This window comes from Colossoma macropomum, unplaced genomic scaffold, assembly GCF_904425465.1.
Source record: "Colossoma macropomum unplaced genomic scaffold, Colossoma_macropomum, whole genome shotgun sequence".
Taxonomy (NCBI): Eukaryota; Metazoa; Chordata; class Actinopteri; order Characiformes; family Serrasalmidae; genus Colossoma; species Colossoma macropomum.
The window spans coordinates 23858415-23880061 of NW_023494809.1; the positions used below are offsets into that span (position 1 = coordinate 23858415).

The 21647-nt window shown below is 39.4% G+C and overlaps 1 protein-coding gene across 1 annotated transcript in view; it reads left to right on the forward strand.

Annotated features, from left to right (window-relative positions):
• ctnnd2a (catenin (cadherin-associated protein), delta 2a) overlaps positions 1-21647 on the forward strand; it is a 547011-nt gene that overhangs the window by 449191 nt on the left and 76173 nt on the right. The window contains exons 13-14 of the mRNA XM_036558377.1: positions 7440-7557; positions 15544-15729. Coding sequence (XP_036414270.1) covers positions 7440-7557; positions 15544-15729 — 304 coding nt within the window. The remainder of the gene's footprint in view (positions 1-7439; positions 7558-15543; positions 15730-21647) is intronic.

Sequence of the window (21647 nt, forward strand, 5' to 3'; positions counted from 1 at the left end):
AAACCTGATAACTGGTTGGGCCACCCTTAGCAGCAACAACTGGCAATCCGTCTTTTACAGTGCTGTGGAGGAATTTTGGCCACTCATCTTTGCAGAATTGTTCTAATTCTGCCACATTGGAGGGTTTCCAAGCATGAACCGCCTTTTTAAGGTCATGCCACAGCATCTCAGTCGGATTCAGGTCAGGACTTTGACTAGGCCACTCCAAAGTCTGGGCAGTTGGTGTGTGACTTGCTGGTGTGTTTTGGATCATTGTCCTGCTGCAGAACCCAAGTGCGCTTCAGCTTGAGGTTGCAAACAGATGGCCGGACATTCTCCTTCAGGAATTTTTGGTAGACAGCAGAATTCATGGTTCCATTTACCACAGCAAGTCTTCCAGGTCCTGAAGCAGCAAAACAGCCCCAGACCATCACACTACCACCACCATATTTTCCTGTTGGTATGATGTTCCTTTTCTGAAATGCTGTGTTACTTCTACGCCAGATGTAATGGGACATACACCTTCCAAAAAGTTCAACTTTTGTCTCGTCAGTCCACAGAGCATTCTCCCAAAAGTCTTGGGGATCATCAAGATGTTTTCTGGCAAAACTGAGACGAGCCTTTATGTTCTTTTTGCTCAGCAGTGGTTTTCGTCTTGGAACTCTGCCATGCAGGGCATTTTTGCCCAGTCTCTTTCTTATGGTGGAGTCATGAACACTGACCCTTAACTGAGGCAAGTGAGGCCTGCAGTTCTTTGGATGTTGTTGTGGGGTCTTTGTGACCTCTTGGATGAGTCGTCACTGTGCTCTTGGGGTAATTTTGGTTGGCCGGCCACTCTTGGGAAGGTTCACCACTGTTCCATGTTTTCACCATTTGTGGATAATGGCTCTCACTGTGGTTCGCTGGAGCCCCAAAGCTTTAGAAATGGCTTTATAACCTTTTCCAGACTGATAGATCTCAATTACTTTGCTTCTCATTTGTTCCTGAATTTCTTTGGATAGCAGCAATGATGTCTAGCTTTTGAGGATCTTTTGATCTACTTCACTTTGTCAGGCAGGTCCTATTTAAGTGATTTCTTGATTGAGAACAGGTGTGGCAGTAATTAGGCCTGGGTGTGGCTAGGGAAATTGAACTCAGCTTTCCAAAGATGTGATAAACCACAGTTAATTTATGTCTTAATGGGTGGGGGCAATCACTTTTTCACACAGGGCCCTGTAGGTTTGGATTTCTTTTTCCCTTAATAATAAAGATCTTCATTTATGAACTGCATTTTGTGTTTGTTTACTTGTGTTATCTTTGTCTTATTTAAATTTGTTTGCTGATCTGAAACATTTATGTGTGACAAACATGCAAAAGAATAAGAAATCAGGAAGGGGACAAACACTTTTTCTCACCACTGTATAAAACATGCGCGTGCAGTTGAACTTCCCATAAGAGACGAAGTGATGTAGATTGATCAGTGCCTTTGTTTAGAGACTCATTACAAACTGCCCAGAGTGCAGTACACAAACACAAAAGCAGAAATGGATATCAATAAGCCCCCAGCTCTAGCAAAGCCCCATCAAGGAGAGATGGACAATCACTATTAGGCCACATGAAGCCACTGCACCGATATGAACAGCCGAGCATCAATAACGCTGTTAATGGTGTGCCGGCAGCAGACACTTCAGCACATCAACTTTTCACAAATCACTGATAGAACTTTTAATGTGAAAGACTGTTTCAGAGGATCTTTCTGTGTGAAAAAGGTGGGTGTTATTTATCATTTAAAGGAGAGAGGTGTCTGTCGTTTACTGCTAAATGAAGAATCAAAGTATTTCAGAAAAACGCCTCGCATCGTGGAGTCTTCAGAACCAACAATAAAAAAGTGCTGATTTTATTAACTTCCAAGTTATAAAGTTAAAGTGAACTTCTTAAAAAAAAAAATAAAAACTGTTTCTTGTCTGTTTTTACTGTATATTTCATCTCTGTCACCAAAAACCTTATATCTCCATTTTTTTGTGATTTTCTTTTACTTTTTTGTGTAATTTGAGCCCATTACACACTTTGTGATGAATGGACCAACAGAAATGTTCCATAATTACATGGAAAAAAAATTTACATTAACTTCCATTACAGGTTAAAACTGTTTTTTCTTTCTCGTGTAAAGTTACCATTTTGTACAGCAATTTATTTAAAACACAGCACAGCAATGTTTCAACACCTGGTGTACAGTCTTTCGAGAAGAGTAGAAACTGTTACTTCAGCAGAGAGGGGCAAACTCCCGATTAATACTGTTGATTTCCGAAGAAATGTTAGCTGAGCAGGTGTCTACAAACTTTCAGCCATATAGTACAAGTTGGATATGAGGCACATACAACATTGACAAAGTACTGTTTTTGGAAATATGTTCTGAAATGTTTCTGAAACCTGGCACTAAAGATAATTCCACGTTCCGCACTGTGACATGCTGTGAATTGTAATGGTTTATGTTACATTATGTATGCAACAGTGTTGTGGAAAATGTTTATTTTTTCTTTTTATTCTGAAGTTGCAAAGCTCACTCATGTCTGATCATGTGACTAGTCTGAGTGCCAATGTTGTGTCTCCATTTTCCTTTAATCTTCAGTGCAGATATTGACTCTCGTCTAGCTCCAAATTCAAAACAGTTATTGATTGGAGTGCTTATTTCTGTGTCCTCCTGACTCTTATCTTTGGCATGGATAAAGATTTACAACGGTGAACGCAAGAAAATCATTACAACTTTCATAAGAGAATATTTGAAAAGATTTTTGGGATGAACATTATCACAAATTCCTCATTCCTGCAGTGCTTGTTCAAATGTCCTTCATATTTTTCTTTGGAAAGCTTTTGTGAATCCAGTCCCTGAATTGCTCCTGGAGTTGATAAGGTTCAAGTTAACTCAGTGAGCATTTATTCAGCTTCCTGCTAACACACAACACTGGGCACTGATGACATATATGGCACTGCAGGTCAAGAATAATCGACAGCATTGTTGTCCCATCCATATTTACTTTAGTCATTAGAAAGAGGTCCTGGCAGCCAGACTTTTTGCTGATGAGCATTAGCATACACCAAATCAGATGCAGCACATATATTTAAAGTAAGTTTGTGAATTAGAAGACGGCACTGCCAGCCACGTTGAATATTTAATAACCTAATAAGGCGAGGCTATGAAAGAAATGAAGTCGTGGAGTTTATGCTGCTAATGCCCCGTATTATCAGCACAAGCTAAATGATATATCTCTAATGCCTTTGCCAAGTTAATGCGTTTGAAAGGGAAGCGTTTTCTGAGCGCAAATGTCATCATTTCGTTTCCCACTCATCTACCAATTGCACAAAATGAAATGTAGCCATCGATTGAGGTGGGACTGAATGAAGCGAGAGCAAATTAGCCAAGAACGTCTCGTCTCCCATTCCAAGCCGTGTGTGTGAAATTGCATTTTGTTTAGAAGGGCTTGTATGAGTCCCCTGGGGTGATTCACAGTGCTGTGGCATAGACGTATGTGTGTCATTTGTCTGGGCCGTGGACCCGGGGGGCTTTAGCCTAGATCAGACTGCAGTGACACGTTACCTAATGAATCGTAATGGAATCTCGAATATGACTTTGATTTGCTGTTAAGTTCAGTGGACACAGATAAGCAGTAGCTTTGAATGATGTCGTGACGCTGCCTCTCTGCTGCGCTATTCAGTTCCTACAAGGACGTTGTACAGTGTTGCACAGTGTGATGTGGTGCATTCATACTGAAAGAGACTGACGTTCTCAAGCTATTAATTTTACAAAGACATCTTTTGTTGTTTTCTTAAAAGGAGCTTGGTGCTTATGCATGTACAGCAGCACTGATTTGTACTGCGTTTAGTTTTTAGCTTTTTTTTTGTGCCTTTTATTGTATCTGATATAGGGACCATTCTACTGCATTATCTTTATTTTGATCAGTGTCATTGTCTTATATGATTTTAAATTAATACTATGACTCGATGCAGACGTCTCTTTGCTGATGTGACAACTGGCATTCTACTCCAAGTGTGTTCCAATGACATTGCATTAGTGGCAATTCATAAAGATGTGCTGGCTGGTTTCGCATGACTCTGAGGAAGCATATAGCCTTCACCCTCTTAAGGGCTGGTAGTATCTTGTGATTGGGGGGAGTGGACTTGGACTGCAATTGGACCTGACCAAATTGAAGAGAAAATTGGAAAACATCAAAAAATAGAGAAGGTAGATTTATGATTTGTTTTATGAGTTTAATTTTTATATAAAAAACTTTATTAAAAAAATGCTGTTCCACATTTTCATGTCACTACCGAAACATACTGAGTTTTAGTCTGTAGGTGGAACATTATTTTAGCCCCACCCCTGCATTTTAGAGCAGGAAGTGAGACTGTATCCTTGTCCCTCATGGCCACATGATGAGCAGTTAGATCCTATTGTTTTGAAGTAAAAGTGTCCCAAAGTCTGAGTGTGACCGTAGGAATGGTCACTACTGAAACACATTTTTTTTTTGCAATTAATTAAACCCTTTTGTGCTTTTTGTGTGTGTACAGCTATTCAAAGCTGTGTTTGCTAGTCATGTTCTGACTAGCGTTTTTGAGTTCTGCTCAAAATGAGCTAAAATTGTCACTACTGAAACAGTCTTTACTGAAACTCTTGAAGTTTCAGTATTGTTATTGTAGTAGTGATAAAATGGAATGCTCAGTCATTTGTTTCAATAAAATAAACATAATTAAGTCACAGGGCCACTCAAAGCAAAAAAAAAAGTATAAAGTTTTAATCAGTTAAACATCTGAAATGTGTTTTTAGCTCTGACTTTGAACCAGTTCAGTAGAATGATCAATATAGTGCCAGTCAACAGTTTGGTTGGTTATGACAGAGGTTATAAGGAGTGTTTCACCTTGAACAGCTTTGAGGCACAATACAGGGCAGCCAATCAGGACAGAGCTCATTTACATTTATTAGTCTTAAAGGCACAGCAACAAAAACAGCCTGTTTAATTCTAAGGGATAAAGAGAGGTTGGAAAATGGTCATGTAAACTTAAATTATGACTGTTTTTGGTATATAAACCCATACAAGCATTATAAGTGGACCTCAGGGACAGAAATCAAATACAAGAAAAATGTAGGTTTTGTAGACCCTACATAATACATAATAATCGTATAATGTTATATAAAATATAATGTTATATAAAATAGAATGTTCTTATAATCACAAAATGAGTAGTTATAGATTTACCAATTAGATCAACTGAGTTAGATTTATCAACTGCGACGATTTCATTTGCTAAGATATCATCTTTTGCAGTGTAGATGGTTACACCACTCAGGATGGTTACACCACTCAGGAGCCCAAAGCTTCAACTATTTTAAAAATGTACATCCAGGAGGCCCCATTTCTTTCTTTTGCCCAGAGCCCCAGAATGACTAAATTCACATAAATAAAATAATTGAAAATCAAGAGAAAAAAGAATTTGCCTGGGGACTGTTTTGTCTTATAATGCCCGGCATGTTCCTCTCTACCTTGCAAATGTTGTAAAAAAAAAAATGACATTTTAAGCCAGACGTTTATTGCAGAACTATCATAAAGTGATATCTCAAGATTCAGGCAGTGCACTCATAACCATTTCATGCAATATCCTTCTGTGAGGGAGCTTTTAGAGGCATTAAACTCTTGAGATGTCTGGTTCCTATCACCACCACTGTGAATGGTTCTCACTCTAGAATGGTGCATTTCACATTAAATCACTCTATATGACTTTGTTTACCTCTAAAGGTTTGAATTATGCAAGAATTTTGAAAGATCAGTGGAATTACACTTTATGAATATTTTTCCTGGTGCTGTTATTGGAGATATGAGGGTTTGTTATGATCTTTATAAAACTTTTTAAAAATTTTATTTACAATGACTGATTTAATTTTTTTTTTTAATGTATTAATTTGTAGGAATATGCCTAGGTAAGGTTTGCTCACGCATTTTCTCTCTAGTATTGTCTTGTATGTGTACAACAAAGTTTGCCATGGGCGAAATAAAAAGAAAGCTTACTAAAGAGGAACTGTTTAAAATTCCAATGAGTCGTCTTCATTGTGGAAACATTAAGTCCTGGTCATTAGATCAGATAAAGATCACTCTGGTCACATACAGAGTAGAGCTTGTGATAGTATTTTAAGCTATGATAGCTGGAGGACTGGCCCGACGTCTCTTCAGCGCCCCGTTGACAGTGGATGCAGCTGTTCCGCAGCAACTAATAGCCAGAAACAAATGTCACTGTCAGAGGACTTCTAACTAACAGTACGCCACCTCCTGCAAAAGCTTGACGTTCAGATAAGAATAACGCTTCACACCTGCATGGGGACTTCATAACACATGCATGTACATTCACATATACACATCTTTGAATGATGTGTATATGTGAAGCAATACTCGAATAATTCTGAACAGCTTATGTCATTAATTGCAATGTGTTTTATAAGGTAAATGACATGGTACTGATATAAGAGGTCTTCAACTAAAGTGATGAACATTTACATAATTTACTTCATAAAACATCTTATGTCATCACTGGCGTACGCATCTCTGCTCCTTTCGCCTCAAAATTAATAGTGTCCTTTTTGATGAGCTCTAAATGCTTAATATTTAAAACCTGTGTAAAACTCAAACATTCTTCCTGGAATGGCTAAATATTTATATGTTTCTAAGGCTGGGAGATTCACAGTGAGTCACCTGAATTATAGAGGAGCATATGATATGCAGATTAATGTTTGTCACTGTTGGATTGGAGGAAGCAGACAAGTCCCGATGGTTTACCCACACCTGTGTGACGAGCATAGGGCCTTTAGTTAACACACTCATTCCTGCCCTGTACTCTCCTCTCTCTCTCTCCTTTTCTTTCTCATTTTCTTAACTTGTTTGTGTGTTACATTATTGCCAGTAATTCACAGTAAATGTACACATGTGATGGTCTATGGAAACCCTGAACATGGTGAAATTCTGACTGTTTAAACTTTGAGCCATGTTAATTCAATTAGTCAGACATATATCATCAATTTAAAGTTATAATACACAGTGCAAAAAGAAGAAAGAGGCTATTTATTAAAATCAATAATAAACTCTTATCAGATTATCAGTAACACATCAACAACATATCAGTGAAGCATCTGAATACGTTGAAGTAAATATCTTGTAGATGTTCTTACATTAAGTCGATGTATTGTTAATAAGTTACTTCCATTACACAAAACCTAACCTTACCCAACCTAACCCACAACCTAACCCTAACCCTGGCCCTAATCCTTAACCTCAACCCAAAACCTAATTTTCACCATATATATATATATATATATATGTGTGTGTGTGTGTGTGTGTGTGTGTGTGTGTGTGTGTGTATCCCAAGATCATCTTACTTTTTTCAAAATATATTTGTTTTTCTATTTATTTATTTATTTTACATGTTTCTCTCTCTCTCAGAAACGTGAGCTCGGCAGGGGAGGAGGCGCGGAGGCGGATGAGAGAGTGTGAGGGGCTGACTGACGCTCTACTTTTTGTCATCCAGACTGCACTGGGGAGCACTGAGATTGATAGCAAGGTTTGACTTTATCTATTATTTTCTCTCTCTCTCTCTCTCTCTGTCTCTCTCTCTCGGTTCAGTTCAGGATAGCTTCTTTGGCGTGACTGTATCAAATACAAGTTAACGAGCAGCCGCACTTGAGCCCAAGGTCTCGTTAGTTAGAGGGGTGAAAAGCCCCCAAGCACTGGGCTGTGGAACAGTGAAACTGCATTCTCTGGAGTGATGGAGCTCCGTCCAACACTTTGGGATGAGCTGGAGTGATCCAGAACTGACCATCCAACATTAGTACCTGACCACTGCAGAATCCAAACCCTCTTCAAATCAGGAGAATCGCTCTTTATTTCTTGTGTGCAGATACCAGACATTCAGACATTGGACGGTCACATTTATTCAGGCTGGATTGATGCCAAGATTAGGCACCAGTCTATACATGACAAGTGACAGACGTGACCATATTGAGACAGACAGAAACAGGCTGAACAGAATGTCAGAAAAAGAATATACTACAGGCACAATACTGAATATAGTAGCATATAGCATCATAAGTAAAAGCATAACACAGCAGAACATTCGTTCACCTCACTAACATTCTTGTGGAGGAATGCAATCACATCCTCACAGCAATGTTCCAGCATCTAGTGTAAAGCCTTTCCAGAAGTGTAGAGGATGTTACTACAGTAAAGGGGCGACAAACTCCCTATTAATACGCTTTATTTCAGAAGAAACGCTGGATAAGCAGGTGTCTACAAACTTTTTGGGCATACAGAGCAGCTATTAATTTAATGGGCTCTGTAGAGTGAAGATTGGTTAAAGGTACTGGGTTATTTATGCTGTGAGCCAACAATATTAAAAACAATAACAGCAATAATAGCAGTAATGATAATGATAACCTTAATTATAATGATGATTGTTATAATAATAATTGCCAAGCCAATCAGGTATATTTCATTTATTACACATAGCTCTATCTCCTCTTCTTTCTCTCTCTCTCTCTCTTTCTGACTCAACATCTCTCTCCCTTTCCGTGTTCTATTTCTCTTTCTTGCTTTCTCTTTATTTTCTCTGTCAGTCTCTCGTTCTCCCCCTTTACTCCTTTCCTACTCCTCTGGCTACTCCTGTTCACTCTTCCTCTCTCTCTCTTCCCCTACCCCCCCTTGCTTGCTCTGACTTTTCTTTCTCTCCCTTTCTCCCTGTCCTTTTTTTTTTTCTTTCTCCTTGCCCTCCTCTCCTACTCTTGTTCACTCTTACTATCTTTCACTGTTGCTCCTACACCTACTCTTCTTCACTTATTCACTCTCTCACGCTCACTCTCCTTTTCTTTTCCCCCTCTTTCTCTCTCCTTACCTTACCTTTCTCGCCTCCTCTCCTTCTTTTCTGTTTTTCTCTCTTACTCTTTCCTCTTGTTACTGTCTCTCTTTTTTCCTCTCAATCACTCTCTCATTCTCTCTCTTTTTACCACCTCCTGCTTTGGTGCGATCTTTCTCTCTCTCTCTCTCTCTCCTACTCCTGCTCACTCTTTCATTTCCACCCCCCTTCACGATCACTCTCTCACTCTTCTTTTATCTTCCTCCCCCTCTCTCTCCCTCTCCCCTTCTTTGCTAGAAAACAGCTTGTCTGTGTGTGTGATGCTCCATAATAAATAAACAGTTTTGTGCTTGGCTGCTCTCTCAAGTTGCTGGGCCTCTATCTCCTAAATGGCATTCTTTAATCATGATTTAACTGCTATCCTCCTCGGCCGGCTCAGCCCAGTAATGGCAGGGTTGGGGATGCGTTCACAGTAATGAGAATTGAGTGGCGGGCCAGTGTTGATGCTACAGACGTGGCCCAGCTCTCTGCCTCTGGTCATTTTCAAACTCCAGCTCATTACAGACTCCCACTGCCCCCTCTATCTCATCTTTACTGCGGCCAGCGCCGCGTCATGATTCCTCACACTGGCACCAGACCCAACGCCCTGTTTACCCAAGGCTCAGCAGAGCCTATTGGGCTCAGAAAGAATGAACACTCTACAGGCAAAAAGTGGACATGAGGTGTTACGGTTTAGTGGATGCGCCAACTTTTTTTCTCTCCTATTAAAACAATAACGAAAAGTTGCTGGTGCCTAAAACTCTGTCTGGTCAGGCAGAGCCAAGCAAACTGATATGCTTTCTACACCTCACTACACTTGCACTCTATTTAAGACTTCTTAAACTTCTCTAGAACAAGAATTTCACATCAAACCACTCTGATCTAACTATTTAATCACGCAGAACCTTTTAACATCCAGAAAAGCTGGTAATCTCAAGGTAGAAAATGCAACGCAAAATTATTATAGCTATGCTGTTTGAGCTTAAAATAACAAGTGATTGATTTGCAGGAGGGTCATTTAAGCATTTGAGGACATTTTCTGTGCCTTTGACATTTTAATGGAATAAAATATACATAGAAAAGCCACATAAGTTATTTCTGCAGATTCCTTGTCAATGAAAACACACACACCATCTAAACCGCTTATCCTTCTGGGTCACTGTGGGATGCTGGAGCCTATCCCAGCTGTCATTGGGAAGAAGGCTGGATACACCCTGGACAGGTCGCCAGTCCATCGCAGAGCAGACAGACAGACAGACATACACATTTTACACACACATTCACACCAAGGGGCAATGTATCATGTCCACTTGGCCTGACTGCATGTCTTTGGACTGTGGGAGGAAACTGAAGAACCTGGAGGAAACCCATGCAGACATGGGGAGAACATGCAAACTCCATACAGAAAGGACCCTGATCGCCCGGCCTGGAATTGAACCCAGGCCCTTCTTGCTGTGAGGCAATGAATACACTGACAAAATATAAAAGTATACTTTTTTAAGTGCAACTAGAGGCTATGTGAAAAATAGTTTATACATTTATTTCTTGCAAAATCACTTATTTTTTTACTTATAAAAGTGTTTTTTTTTTTATTCTAATGATTCTATTACTACTATATTACCAATTCTTTGGATTGTAGTCCTTTCATATAATCTTATGTCCTTACATGGTTGACATGTAAACAAAGAAAGCATACAGAAATTGAAATTTATTTGTGTATGAAATAGCTGGTAGGTTTTTCTCATAGTTTAATGTCTCTTTTTCAGTGTAGTGGCAAGAATAACAAAAACTAAAACTTCTTTCTTTTGACAAATGTTCAAAGTCAGAATGTCTTCCAATGTTGAAATGATCCAAGAGCTGACACAATAGCGTAAAACTGTCAAAAACAACTATAAAAGAGACATACTTTGATATTTAGTTTTGTCATTTTGCTGAAAAATTAGAGGAGGCAAATGAGGACATGATTGCTAGCAACCTGTGGTATGCATTGTTAATACATAAAAGGCTCTTAATAACGTAACAGCAAGTCCACTGCTGGCCTTTTAGAAAGAGCAGTCGGCCTAATCAGTCAACCGTTTGCTCCGGGCTCTAACCGCCAGTGTGCGGGCCGTTTTAGGGCTGTCCTGCGGAGTTATAATTGCTGCAAGCGTGCCCCCTGCAGCTGCTAGCAAATCAGCTCTCTTAACGTGCAGCGCACTTTCCAAGCTGTCAGCACAGTACCTGTTGAATGGCTCACTTTAAAATGCTGCAGGCCACTGATCTGAGGAACTGGAGCTCAGATCAAAGAGGAAAAAGGAAAATGGGTGAGCGTGATTGGACACTGATGAGACATGTCCTGCAGTCACTGATCATGACGTTGAAATTACGTTTGCAAAACTTTTTCACTGAGAAGTTCATGTTCTTAAAGGACCCATGTCAGGAAAACTGAATTTACATCACTTTTTTGTATTAACTCTGTTTGATATAGTATTTAAACGAAGTTAAAAGTTTCAAAACGTAGGCCACAGGTTCCCTGCCCAGTTCATAGAAGGAAATTCCAAAAACAGACTGCTTTGTGTTCATTATTTATTATTATTATTTTTTTTTGCAGTGCATTATATATCCACCTATTCAGCCAACAGTAGGTTAGCCCCACCCATTTGCTCTGAAGTTTTAAGGGGTGTTTCAGCCTGGACTGCTTTTTGAATAAGTTACAATACAGAGCAGCCAGTCAGAACAGGCCAGTCTTAAAGGTAAAGTACCACAAACATTCTGTTTAATTCGAAGAGACAACAAAGGGGGCAAAATGCTCTCAACTTTTTAAGAAGTCTTTATTATTTTCTTCTTTGAAGGCTGTAGGCTGTTTGTCATGTAGCCTGTCAATTGCAGTCTATCATGGACAGTGCAAAATACATTCTGAACAGGCTTTAACCTTTGCACATATTACTAATCAGGCTCAGCTTAATGCCTGATGATCGAAGTGGAGGGAAGAACAACCAAACATTCAAAAATCCTTTGTAAAGAAGAGCTGGTAAAGTGAGAGTAGAGTAGTAATGCATGTTATGAGACTGTAGAATTTGGGAAACTTTGTTAGCCATCTTGCTAACTGCCTGCTTTATCCGTGTACAAGTCAGCTGTGTTAGGTACATTATCAACAGCAGTGTCTCGTATAAAGTTTATAAAAAAAAAAGTTTATGTATATATTCAAGAGTAGAAAGAAATGTTTTAAAAATTAAAAATGTGGTTTGAAGAATAACATTTTAGAAGGGTTGTGTCCTTTTACTTTTTTTCTTTTTCCTTTCCTTCCTTTTTATCTGACAACAGCACTTACAATTAATTTTACAATTGTATGCAAAAGTTTGTGTAACACAAAGGTTTGCAAACACCTTCAGTCAAGTTACATGTTTTGTTGATTTTCTAAATGAAAATAAATACACATCCTTTACAGAGAACAAACTCAAAAATCTAATTTTTCTGCAAATTTTAAGGCACAATTTCTGTTTATTTACTGAATTTGCAGATTTTTTTAACATAAAAAATATGTAAGTATGTAACATTCAGCTGCTTTTGTCAATCATGAAAACACTTAAACAGGCTGTTTTGGCAGCTTATTTTTCATATATAGACTGCAGAGTGAACGCTGTTGTGAAAGATGAACAACATACTACATTAAACTCTCTTATTTCAAAATGTGAGGTAAATTTGTTTTTCTGTGATATGGACTCTTTAACTCTTAAGACAAAAAACATGTTTTTCTTATTTTGTAATATACGTTTGTGAATTCAGCTTCTAGACTAGTACAAAACTTCCAGGCTGTAATTGTTGGGCTGAACTTTCTTTCTCCCCTTTCCCCTTCCCTTCACGCTTTTGTGGAAGCAAGGTCAGCCATGCCTGGCACGTCGAGCGCCCGTTGTAAGTCAATATGTTTCATTACATCTGAAATGCCAGCGCATAATTCCGAGAGCGTTTCTTTGATTACAGTCATTATTTTTGTTTGCAGAAAGGATAGTCCTCCACGCTCCACAACGGCAAAAACAAGGAGCCGCAGCAAGTCACTCATTTTTCATTGTAATTTCCCCGCATTTATTCCCCCTTCTCCTCTGGCAGGCATTCCTCTTCCTCCGCTGTTGTGTCTCCCTTTAATACCTTGTTAAATGGAGTGGATCTGGCTTGTTGTTTTTCTCTCATCGGACAGATTTTCTTTTAATCTCATTTAAATGGGAGACCATGGCAGAGATATAATTAAGCACTTTTGGATGCGTAATAGCACCCATCCACCCCTCTCTGTCACTCTCAGTCGACAGCGGAGGAGAGAGGGAGGGAGGGAAAGACAGACTGAGAGAGATAGAGTCTAAGCTGTGGTATTACACAGGACATAACCTTATCTTGTTTGATGGGCAGTGGACAAGTCAATGGTTTCTGTAATAGCTGCCTTTGTTTCTCAATGCTTTTGATGAGTATTTGGCTCACTGGCAGCAACAAATTAAACTACGACAGGTCATCGGCCGAGTTTTTAAGTCTGTGAAAAGCTCTGACCTCTAGACCCACAGTGGGGGAGTGGATAGCTCCCCACTTTAGCCAGATGGACTAATTGGTGCGAACATATAACCAATACTTTTCTCTGTTTCTTACTAAATGTTTCCTTAAAGGGCTCATATAATGGAAAAACAACTCTTCCTCACTTTTGAGTTTGAAGTGGTATGAGAACATTGTTAAAGTATCAAAACATACATTCATTCCTCAGTTCATATATGGAAACTAAGTTCTAGGAACAGCCCATTTTGATGACACAAAAAATAACACATTTACATACACAGACGAGCCAAAACATTATGACCACAGTGAAGTGAATAATGTTGATTATCTAGTGACACGTCACATTTCAAGGTCTGGGATATATTAAATGGAGAGCAAACAGTCAGTTCTCATTATCAACATGTTAGATTTGGAAAAGATGGTCAGGCTTGAAGACCTGAGTAACTTCGACAAGGGCCAAATCGTTATGGTCAGACGTCTGGGTAGGAGCAACTCTGAACTGGCCTGGCTTCTGGGGTGCTCCTGGTCAGCAATGGTGAGTACCTCCCGACAGTGATCTGAGGAGGTACAAGCCACAAACCAACCACAGGGTGTTGGGCGCCCCTAGGCTCATCGAAGACCTTGGAGCAATGGAAGAAGGTCACCTGGTCCAGTGATTCCCATTATCTTTCACATCACGTGGACAGCCGTGTACGTGCACACTGTTTACCTGAGGAGGTGATGGCACCAGCATGCAGTGTGCAAAGAAGACAAGCTGGTGGAGGGAGTGTTTCTCTGGTCAGTGTTCTTTTGGAAAACCAGGCATTCATGTGGATGTCAATTTGATATTCAGCACCTACTTAAACGTTGTTACAGACCATATATGTCTGTTCATGGCAGTGGTATTCCAGATGCCTCTTTCAGCAGGGTAATGCACAGTGATTTAGTTTGACATAGTTTGAGGAACATGATGAAGAGTTTGAGGTGTTGCCCTGGCATCCGAATTTCCCAGATGTCAATCCAGTCAAACATCTCTGGGGTGTGTTGTAAAAGTCCGATATGCAACGGCTCTACCTCACAGCGTACAGGGCTTAAAGGATCTGCTTCTAACGTCTTGGTGCAAGATACCACAGGGCTCCTTGTAGAGTCCATGGCTCAACGAGACGGAGTTGTTTTGGCAGCATGCGGGGGAACCAACAGCATATTAGGCATATTGATCATAATATTTTGGCTTATCAGTGGATATCCACCTATTCAGCCTACAGCAGTTTAGCCCCGCCCATTCACGCTGAAGTTATAAGAAGTGTTTCAGCCCTGACATCTTTTTGAATGAGGGAAAACTCGGCTCAGAGTGGCCAATCACAACAGAGCTCATTTAGATATTACAGTGACAAACAGCCTGTTTAATTTTAAGGAATAAAGCGAGGTTGGTAAAAATGAATTGTGACTTTTTTAGTGCATCAATAATAAGTGGACCTCAGGAAGAAAAATGTAGGGTATGGGCCTTGCAAAGTTTTAAACCAGTAGTTCTCAATCTTTTTAGAACAACCAAGCATCATCACCATCAAAGGAAAACATCCGAGTACCATATACTAGTGATTTAATAGGAGCTAGACATCAGACTTACCATTTTGAAGCACTTAATCTCTGAAGGAGTAATATGAATGGTCAAATATTTGCAAATGAGTGGGTAGACTGGCCCTGCTTCATTCCTGTCTCTCAAAGTAATGCTAGCCAACACAGACATCTGTTAAATGCCATAGCAGAATTGGCAGTTAGTGTTCTCTTCCAAGCATGTTGAGCTGCCCGATGATGTTGCATTAGCAGTGGAGCTTTACATGTCTCGGAGGAACAACGTGCTAGCCTTCACACTCCCACCTTGTGTGACAGGATTAGAACTGGATATGACTAATTTAGGGGCAATTTTGGGAAAAAAATCCCCCAAAAAGACAGAAAACATGAAAATTGTGGTCACGACAATCTCGCATACTAGCATGGGACACCTCAGGTACCACACATAGACCATATACCACAGTTTGTGAACCATTGTCTAAAACTCTTTCTTTCTTTCTCTCTCTCTCTCTCTTTCTCTCTCTCTCTCTCTCTCTCTCTCTCTGTCTCTGTCTCTCTCTGTCTTGCTCCCATTTTCTCTCTCTCTCTCCTCAGACCATAGAAAACTGTGTGTGTATCTTGAGGAACCTCTCATATCGACTCGCAGCAGAAACTTCTCAGGGACAGCAGATGGGCACAGATGAGTTAGACGGCCTGCTATGCAGTGATGCCAACGGCAAAGATGGAGAGAGTTCGGGCTGCTGGGGAAAGAAGAAGAAGAAAAAGAAGTCCCAGGATCAGGTGGGCCATCTTTGCAGCAGCTTAATGGCAATTATTGTCATTATAAGCACACTGTGCTCCCACAGTCCACTTATTTCACACAGAGATGAGAGAGAGCTCAGATGTAGGTAGGTAATTATGGAAGAAGTAGACTGGCTGCTTTAAGGAGAGCTCTGTTCTGTGAAAAGCTATTTTTTAACCTTACTTAGTTGTTAATGTTGATTTTTATCATTTGGTCTATTGCGTTTGTTGAATTCAGGCAACTTCAAGAGGAACCTCTTTTTCAAGTTTTGAAAGTTTTCTTTGCACGATGATGCACTTAGTCTGCATTTAGTGATGATTATTCAGATATATTTGCTATTGGCTCTTTAACAAGACTAGGCAAGCTAGGACTGGAAACATAGGCTATTGGGAACATTGTCGGTCAGGAATGGAAACCACTGGGCCCTGACTTTCTGTACATAAATAGACCTCTTGTTGTAGATTTGAAAGTTTCTCATAATTCAAGGTGAAATCTAGGACAATTTCAGGGTAATGTCCTTTGCCCAAAAACAGGTGTTAGCTACCTTGCTAGTGTCATACGTTTTGGATCTGTTTGTATCAATTTAGGATGAAGTGATTAGCAGGTGAAAATGTTCCCTCTTTATGGCAGTAAGTCCTTTATTAGTGCCTTCACTGTTGTCCACTTTGTTGGTATTTCTGGGCCCTTAAATGGCACCCCTATTCTGTGTGATTTGCCTTGATACTACTGTATGTTTCAACAGTTAGGGTCAGTGAGGGTCAGGGGTTCTCAAACTGTGTAGCTAGAGCTGGGTGATATGACAAAATTGAAGTACAAGAATGCTACAGGAATTCTTCAGTGTGATGACTTAGAAGAATAATTTTTGATTCCCTAAAGAACCCTTTACTGGATGTTTTTTTTTTTTATCAAAGTAGACAAAACAGCAGAAATACCTACTTGCATCACGCTGTAAGGGTCTAACATCTAAAGAACCTCCACATAACGTAAAGGTTCTATACCAATTACAGGTTTGTTCTAGAACTGTACATCCAAGCCAAGACCCATTTAGGAACTTTTACCGTTAAGAGTGTTGAACCATATGTCCAAGCCACTAACCTTTAGAAACACTTATTGTAAGAGTGTGTTATACTTCTAAAAATAAAGGTGCCACAAAGTGTTCACAGAAGAATGACATTTGGTTCTCTGTTGGAAAAAGATGTGTGAGTTTTTAGAACCTTTTAAAGGTTTTAGGACAATTTACATAATGTACCTGTTCTTCCCAGAACCTTTACATTATGTGCATCTTTGTGAAGGTTCCCAATACTCGCACATCTTATATACAAACAATGGTTCTTTAAACAAGCATCCAAAGAGCATTTTGTTTCTTTAAGGAACCAAAACTGTTTATTCTATGATGATATACTGTGGAAAAAAAAAAACTATAGTTCTGTCTGGCATAAAGAGCTCTGTTTGCCAACCTATTTAACAGTGCAGTGGTAGAGTAGCAGTGGAGCGCTGAGAATATTTGAACCTGCAGGTCTCCACAAGTCAGTCTTATTTATTTGCTGCGTCAGGCATCAAATTGAATCTGGAATTTGAATCTGCAGTCAACTGGTTGTGGATTAAGAAAGGAAATATGAGAGCTGAGATAATGGATGTTTTTTTTGTGGCATCCCAGACGTGATAATCACAATGTTTTTGAACAACTTTGGCTGAGAAAGAACCCTGCATCTGTTTTCATAGTCTGCCCCTGCATAGCACAGGTTCATTCATTTCTCACAGGTGCTGTTCACAATCTGGAACGAATTCAGTACACCTAATGAAAAGTGATAGATGTGGGCACCGTTGTAGCTGTAATGCTAACTAAATTAGCCCAAATTAAATTAAACTCAAAGGCAGATGTCCATCCTTCACAAAGGCTTCCTGTAGCTACGCCTACAGTGTTCACAGAGGGCATGCTGTCACGATGGTAAAATCCCTCGGTTCAAATAATACATCAGAGCGATTGCTCCACTGAGGGCACTAAGCCAGGCCTCCTTTATTAAACAATGCCTGTGTTTTTTTTCCTCCTTTGTATGACTAGACATTATGAATATTTTGCCAGTTCATGTATTAGTTAGTGGGCTGTATTTAAGTATTCACTTGATCTGTACCTCTTCCAGTCTCTTTCTAGAGTCCCCTCTGTTTGCAGCAGTTAGCTAAAGTTGGTCAGATGGCTGTGTTTCTAAGACATGTAGTCAAGGGCTGTTAGCCCACATTACTGAGGGTGCCCTCGTCTGTGTGGCTGGACATTCTCCTCTGTCCGCAAGAAGCCACTTTGAAAGAGGACACCGGGGCCTGCAGGCAAGAGAAGCCTAATGCACTCCGTTAAATCATTTATCGCTGAGTGGCAGCTAGCTAGTTTGGCGAATGCCGGGCAAGCTCCAGGTCAGTGCTGCTAGCGTTTAGCGTGGCTAATTGACTGAGAGAGTAGTGTGTGTAAACAAGAATGTTTGCTACCCAGCAGCCTCTAATCCTCGTCTGATTTAGCATTGGGGAATAAACACGCTCATGCACACACATGCACAGCTCATCTGAAGTGTGTTTCTGACACGTCAAACTTGTGGAAAGTTAATTTTTTCTTTATTTGCAGTACATTTATCTCTTTTCATTGGAACCATTCCTGCATTGTTTGGCTACGGCCTTGGGCTAGCGCTGCATTTCTGTAGCCAGCGGGATGTTCTCTCCTCTCAGGAAAAAAAAGGTGTTTTTCAAAGAGCTCAGTGCCAAGCATTTTGTCAAAATGTGAATAGCTGCTGAAGACCAAAAGGTCTTAAATACGTTTTTTAAGAGCGGAGGAGTAATGCAAAGTGGATGCCGACGTTTGTAGTCAAAGGAGGCTCTAAAATCTGAAGGAACATCAATGTGAGGAGGATTTATCGGTATCAGAAAAACATTGACATTTTAATGATATATTTTATATTATGTTGAACAGATACTTCTGAGGATTCTGCAGTACATGGTTCAAGTAAACACATAAAGTAAAATCAATTTAAACGTAAAATGAATCTTATCCGAACCTTTAGCATGAGCCTAACATGTAATAAAAAATCTTCATGTGAAAAGAGTTTATCATAAATAACAGCAATATGAGCTAATTAGCAGAAACCAGAGCTCTGCCCCAACACTGCAATATTTCCTTGCCTTACTTCATTTACTCTAGTGGAATCTCTCAAATTTAAAACGTGCCATAACTTTCATAACCTTAATCTTTATTTATAGCTCCATAATTCCAACTGCTGTCATCTTCAGCATGCAGCAAACTGTGAACAGCAGACTATGAGTAGGTCACGAGTGCCTGTCTATACACTGTATATAATGAACTGAACAGTACAGGACAGATACAGCATTCAGAGCCCTCAAGCGTACTCGCTTATCCACCTATAGATCATGAAATTTAGTTATAGAATAATGGACATATTTTGGTTTCAGTTCGTACTTTACCCCAGCCAAAAGATAGCAGAGGCTAGAGAATGTCCTCAGCATACATTGCACTCAGCTTCACTTTCAAGTAAAGCCACCTTAAGGCTGGCTTTACACACTAATTTGTAACCACAACACACAAAAACAATTAAAAAAACAAAGTTGCATGCAACACATTTAATCACTGTACTAGATTAGCAGCTTGTATTTTTTGATGCACCAAGTGCTACAATCACCACAAGGTGTTATTTGCAGCATTTTTAGCATCTTTTTATTTTTTTTTTTTTACAGCTATCATAACCTGTGTTTTTATCTGTTAAGTGTATGAGTCTCTATCAATACACTGTATGTGATGAACGTTATATTTAATGAAATTTATGTTCAAGTAACTAAAGTTGCATAAAAGTTACGTTTTTGGCTGCATCTTCATTTGAATTAAAAACAAAATTCTCAGAGCAAAGTTCATCTCACAGACCATGAAGTCAAGAAGTTTGACAGTCGTGAACTGACAATTGTATTTCACAACCGACAGTTCTGTCAGTTTGTATAGCACCATTTTATTTATATACTTTTAGTCAATTATGTTTCCCAGAAAAAAAAAAAAAATTCCTTCTTACATTTTTATTTTGACCTTCAGCAGAACTCAAAGACCAGATTTTCACTTTTTCTCTTGCTCATTAGTTGGATTCTCATACAGTTGTGTTTTATTTTTTTAAGTTTTTATTAAAATATCCAGGCAGATTCATATCAGTGTAAAACAGAACCACCCAAAACTGCTCATTTGTGTTTGTGCATAGCCACTGTCGACCCATCAAACACCACAACACACATCACCACAACACAAGGAAATCTTACATTTATTTGTTAAAACATTCACTTTTAACTATTATATACTTTTTCCAGTAACATTTTACTTGCTACATAACATTAACATAACCATGCCATTGCAGATGTCATATGATGTAATAATTTGTCATGATTTTGTCCAGAAATTTAACAGTGTCATGTTACCATTACTGTTAACTTTTAACTTTCATGACATATGCCGTAATGTTTGATGTCATGACTAACTGGGCTAACTAGAGTATACTCAAGAAATTAGCATGCAACATAAGCAGTCATATCAAACATCATAGCATTTGTCATGACAATTACTGGAAATGGTTTCATGACACTGTTATATTACTGAACAAAATCTGTAATGACAACTCATGATGGCAAGTGACGTCTGAAATGTTCATGGCACGGTTATGTCAATGTTATGAAGTACAGTTTTAATAGTGTTCTAGTGGTGTTACCATCTTATTATGTTTAAATGTTGATATTTTTGCCTCCATATTTCCACTTTTAACTGTGTTTGATTTTGAAAAAGTACTCATTCATTCACTTTAGCAAAGTTTTCCTGTACTATATTATTCATGTAGTTATGTTATAACTGAAGTTTGGGGGGAGGAACATGCCTGAAACCCCTCCGTCTTCCAGTCTAACGCCCTATAAATTCACATTCTCATCTTCCCTCCCTGTGACAAAACGTTCGCAACCCCCACCACCACCCCTTCTCCTCCCTGTGCCTCAGTCCTACATCAGTCCTGCTACAGCTCTGAAGGGGGGGTCTGGTCTTCTAGCTACAGGTAGAAGCTGCCCAGAACTCCAGCCCAAGTTCTTAGAGTTCTACCCCTCCCTCTATCAGTCTTCCCTCATACTACCACCATGTTGAAGTCATGGCCTAAACTTACAAACAATCCGTAGCTTCTTGAAATCAGTAACAGTGACAAAATTTTCACATGATTCAGGCCTTAGTAGTACAGAGCAGATACTGTCAGATTTAGCACACAAAGTCATGATTTTTTCCTATCAAAGCGATCCCCCTACGATAATGAAATGATTAGTAGCACTTGTGACTTTATATAAAAGGAGCGTTAGCTAGCCTGTCCAAGTATCCCTCCTCTCCTCTGTGCTTGTCAGCACTTCTCACTTTTTCATCCGCAACACGCACCATGAGATGCTAGTTACTCAGCACTTCTATAATTATAGCAACATGACAGCAGATGTCATTCAGTGATCAGATAATTAGCTTTGCTTTCAGGGCTAAACAAACCTCTTCTCAACAGTATACTCTCAATTAGCTTTGATAGCTTACTTTACATAAGGCTACTACTGCCAAATCATCTTTCCTGGCTTTCAGTAACGCATGCCGCACTTTCCTTAGGGCATCCAGACTGTGGCTGTTTAGAATACCTTGGTGAACCTTTGCCTTAACAATGTATATAAAGCACAGAATAGTGTTTACACATGTACTAAAGTGTAGTTACACAATTGGGCTGTTATGAAGCAGTAAACTTTAGCACCCTATGTCAAAAGAAAGTGATTTTCAAACCTAAGCACTTTTTTAGTAGTTGCTGTACAAGAGAACTGCAGACCAACACGTCCTTCTGCTTTTTCTCCAGACCACTCGATGTATTTCAAAGTATTTCAA